At 38.8% G+C, this 4274-nt stretch overlaps 1 protein-coding gene across 1 annotated transcript in view; it reads right to left on the bottom strand.

Moving 5' to 3' along the window:
- Nucleotides 1-1563: 1563 nt before the first annotated feature.
- LOC128695313 (ionotropic receptor 93a-like) overlaps nt 1564-4274 on the bottom strand; it is a 4551-nt gene continuing 1840 nt past the window's right edge. Inside the window, exons 3-6 of the mRNA XM_053785815.2 lie at nt 3719-3984; nt 2964-3101; nt 2239-2425; nt 1564-1818 (exon numbers count right to left, since the gene is read on the bottom strand). Coding sequence (XP_053641790.2) covers nt 1564-1818; nt 2239-2425; nt 2964-3101; nt 3719-3984 — 846 coding nt within the window. The remainder of the gene's footprint in view (nt 1819-2238; nt 2426-2963; nt 3102-3718; nt 3985-4274) is intronic.

Raw genomic sequence — 4274 nt, 5'->3', positions numbered from 1 at the left:
CAGTCCCTTCATAGTCCTCTGCGTCTCACACACTACCACGGTATTGTTAAATTCACACCACAGACTTAATACAGACTTAATACAGACTTCTTCTCTAGCCAACGTATCTTCCAAGAATCGCTGATGCCTTTCACTCTTCATTAATTTTAACTTTTTATATTCTCACTGACACTTTTATACTTAAGACTCCACCTCCCTCTTACAATAACTACCAATAGCGAATTATTATATTAGTCAGTCCTCTGAAAACACGTGTGTATAAATATTTTAAAATTAATAAAATATTCCCATTGTACTCAGAAACCTCAAACACATAATACAATAGCTCACCTGAGGTACTGAAAAAAATATCCACGAATTATCTGGTAACAACAACACCAGACTACTGACTCCCAAGAGCCTGTCTCGCAGATTTATAAGCGGGAGGACAGAGATGCGCAGAAGCAACTCTCCACTACTGACGCAATGGTAAAATTAAATTCAAGAATAGGTGATAATTACAAACATTTTCCTTACGTGTGTGTTTGGGGGGGAATAATTTACATGGAGACAAAGGCAAAAGCACGCACGCACACGCACACACACACACATGGGAAAAGAGTGCATATAAGTTCCTTAAGGAGCTAGGAAAAAAATTCATGAGTATAGCTAGATATACCAGGGCGGCTATTTTTTTGTTTCAGAGACTCAGTGTTGCGGTTCAGAGGGGTAATGCCTGCTGTATCCTGGGCACACGCCCTAGTAATATGCACTTGAAATGTATCCCTCGAACGTCATGTACTGTATATGCCATTTTTGCACCAGCAATATATCTTTTAAATCTTGTGTACTATATTATGAAATAAAATATACTTACTGGTAAAATGAAAATGAAAAGATGGGGTGGTAGGGGAAGTGGAATATTAAAATGGCTTCAGGAAGAAATAAAAAATATTCTTCCTCTAAGCCTTTATATCCATCTATAAAAAACAGTTTTGAATTTACTATGAATATTGGTTTAGGATTATACAAAATAGATTCATTTATGAATGTTCGACAACCTAAAATCATAAAACTTGGGAAGAATCCAAGTTATGCTTGACAAGTCCTTGATCATCTCGCCAACATCATCGTAAAGGGAAGGGTGAGGCGTCTTATGTTGACCACGAGGTGTAATCTCGCTCTTACATGCCCTTTGTTCTATTATTTCTACAGTTCCTTGATAATGTGAGATATCACGAAAGCGTTTGTTAGTTCATTATTTTTTTTTCACAGTGGTTATTCTGCATATATATATAAGCAGTATTGATCAATGATTTCTATGATTTGTCAAAGGTGTTCAACAAGGATTGGACATTCTCGATCAAGGTATTATTCTTTTTCTTGGTGTGTGTGTGTGTGCGCGCTACTAACCATCTATCAACAATCAGCATTATCGAGATTTATTATGTGACCTTGTAAACATGTGACTACTTATCTATGAATCCTCAGCTAGACTTTCAGCTTTTCCTCTGCTTTTCATTCGAATGTTACCTGTGAGTATGATTCCTTCCATCAGATGAAAAAACTTCAACTTTTAACTTGTTAGGCAGTCCCTTTCCTGTATAATTCTAGCATTAACTCTGTCATAAACACAATCATAGACAAAGAAAGGCCCAAGGCGACGATCATTAAGGGGCCTTGCATATGGCGGAGTGTCAGAGCCTGGTTCTCGCTGGTCTCTGGAGTACTCTGGGCAGCCATCTCGTGTTCTTTTTCCTGCTCCTCACGTTGTCGTTTTCGACTGTCGTCTTGGGCCTTTAGAATTATATCATTGATCCATTTCTCGTATAATCCAGCCTGAAAGATACAAAATGTTCTTATTCTTTTGTATACATCTAGAAAGTTTACTTAACACTTATGATGTTGTTCTTTTCTTATATGACGATAATTGTCCATTATTACGTGTAAGCTCTGCGGTCAAGAGCCTATCACTGGAATCAAAAGAGAGAAAGAGAGAGAGAGATACCAACCGACCTTGTAATTTGTCGGTATTCTTGTTTTCCAAACATTAAAATGTCATGCTCTTAAACCATACAGTGATCACACTTTCAATGACAGATACGAGTGTGTGTTTGTCTCTCAGTAAATTGGAGCATTTGATGAATACAGTAACATATAACTGTCAATAATTTGCAGCATCTCACAAATAAAGATTTCTTTACTTTTAACACTTCCACCGTTTTAATAAAGATTTAGGGTCGCCAGTGCTCATCTTACCTCATTAATATGAATCATTAATATGTCGAGCTGAGGCTTGTAAGGTGCGTCGTGGGGTATGGGCCAGGCTCCGGGCGCCAGCATGATTCTCTCCCTGCCGATGTAAATCTTGGTGCTGCCGTCCACAAGTGTGAAGTTGTCAGCTATCAACTGCTGGAGGTAGCGGTAGTCGTCCATGCAGCCCTCTCTGAGTCATATCACAAGCACTTAAATTTTTTTCACAACTTTCTTCTTCAATAACATTTATATAATAAAAGCCTGAAAGTGGTATAGTGACACACACGGGTTCGAGGACTAACCTGTGTCGTTTTACCCCGCCTCATGGCGAGAGAAAATTCACGATACTAACCCACGGGACGACCCAATCCTACAAAGATAACGCACCCAGCAGAGCTAGGTGTTTTACCGTCATACGAGGACATACGGTGGTGTGGGTGCCTCAGAGCTAATTTCATTCTACTCCCCGTTTGGTGTACTAGCCTCCACTAGCAGTATTCATATATTATTGTAACCACGAGCCAGTGGTATTTAATCAATGACAGTGACTAGCCATGAGGCGGGCTAAAACGACACGGGTTCGAGTCCTTGGCCAGTCCCAGTGTTGTTATTGATATATTTATATATAATGTAGATGGACAAGGAGCAGCAGTAATAGTACTACTACTTATAACAACAATAATAATAAAAATGGAAAACCTAAAAATACTTTAGAGATATACACATACTTCTTTTCTACTGCTTGGCGTAGGCAATACTCAGCAGAAGGGACGACCTCCATGATGTCTGCGAGTGTCTGATACACTACGGAATCTGACTGCTTAAAGAATTTTTTAAAACTTTCCCCGTAAGTTGGCATCATGACCCTGTGGAGTGAACAATACGAGGAACATCAAAGTTAAGCAGTCTTCACCAACACTAAATAAATGGTTTAAATAAACAACAAGTTGATAAATGAGACTTGTGCAACATTTGTGAGTCTTTATTCTGGGAACGTTTAACCAGCCAGTGGCTTCTACAGTCCAATGCGGAGAAAGTGGAAGATAAGTTTGAGTTAATCAGTCTCTCAGCCGCCTGGAGTCGATGTGTTTACCTCATCAGTCTTGATAGACTGAACTCGTTTACTCCAGACTGAGGGACTGATTACCTCAAACTCCTTATCTTTCACTTTTCTCTGCACTGGACTGAAGAAGCCACTGGCTGGAGAAACATTTCCAGAATAAAGATACCCATATGTTGCATAACTATATCATTTATCATATACGTATATATTTAGTAATCAAATTATGTGTATACGTATGTAGTTATATGCAATGTTTGTAGGTATGTGTTTGAATACATGTAGTGTTTATTAAGCAAAGTAAAATAGTTTCATTGTTACAAATATATTCTTGAAATGTCAGCATTGAGGACTATAATATCAGAAAAGATAACACAGAGATATATAAAATATCTATAATCAGTCACATGAGATTATCATTACTTATCAACAACTTTGATGAGCTGCTCTAGTGTCTCTGGTCTGGGTGGGTACTTGGGAAGGGTGAGAGCGGCTGTCAGGTTGCCCCTGTAGACGTTGCTCACGATGAAAGCGAACACCAGCCAAGTCACCAGCAGTAACTGACCCGAGATGCTCTCAGGTAGTTGCTTCTTGGTACCCTGACCAAGCAGCGTTCCAACTGCTATTTCAGTTGAGTCTCCTATTGTCAGTTTGTGCTTTAATTCTTCTCCGACTTCCGGGCGAGTGATCTGACACAGAAAAAAGACTGTGCTCTTAAAATGTTTAATTCAAGACTAGTCGATAATATTTGCTTTAGAGTTTTACAAGAACAGTTTTAACCTTTGTTGAAAATTAAAAGTGAAAGGTTTTATTTACTTCTAATCCCCCGAATGGGAATACTTGGTGGATTATTATATTCTTCTTCTGTGGTTTTTGTGATATAACTTAAAGTCTTTTCCTATTGGCATCAAAGGTTCATCAGTGGTTTGCCTTTTTTGCAGGAGGGTTCGAATTCGACTAGGCAGCGTAAGTACCACCA

This window comes from Cherax quadricarinatus, chromosome 50, assembly GCF_038502225.1.
Source record: "Cherax quadricarinatus isolate ZL_2023a chromosome 50, ASM3850222v1, whole genome shotgun sequence".
Taxonomy (NCBI): Eukaryota; Metazoa; Arthropoda; class Malacostraca; order Decapoda; family Parastacidae; genus Cherax; species Cherax quadricarinatus.
Note: the sequence above shows the minus strand (reverse complement) of the source record. Positions and strands in the feature narration are given on the sequence as shown.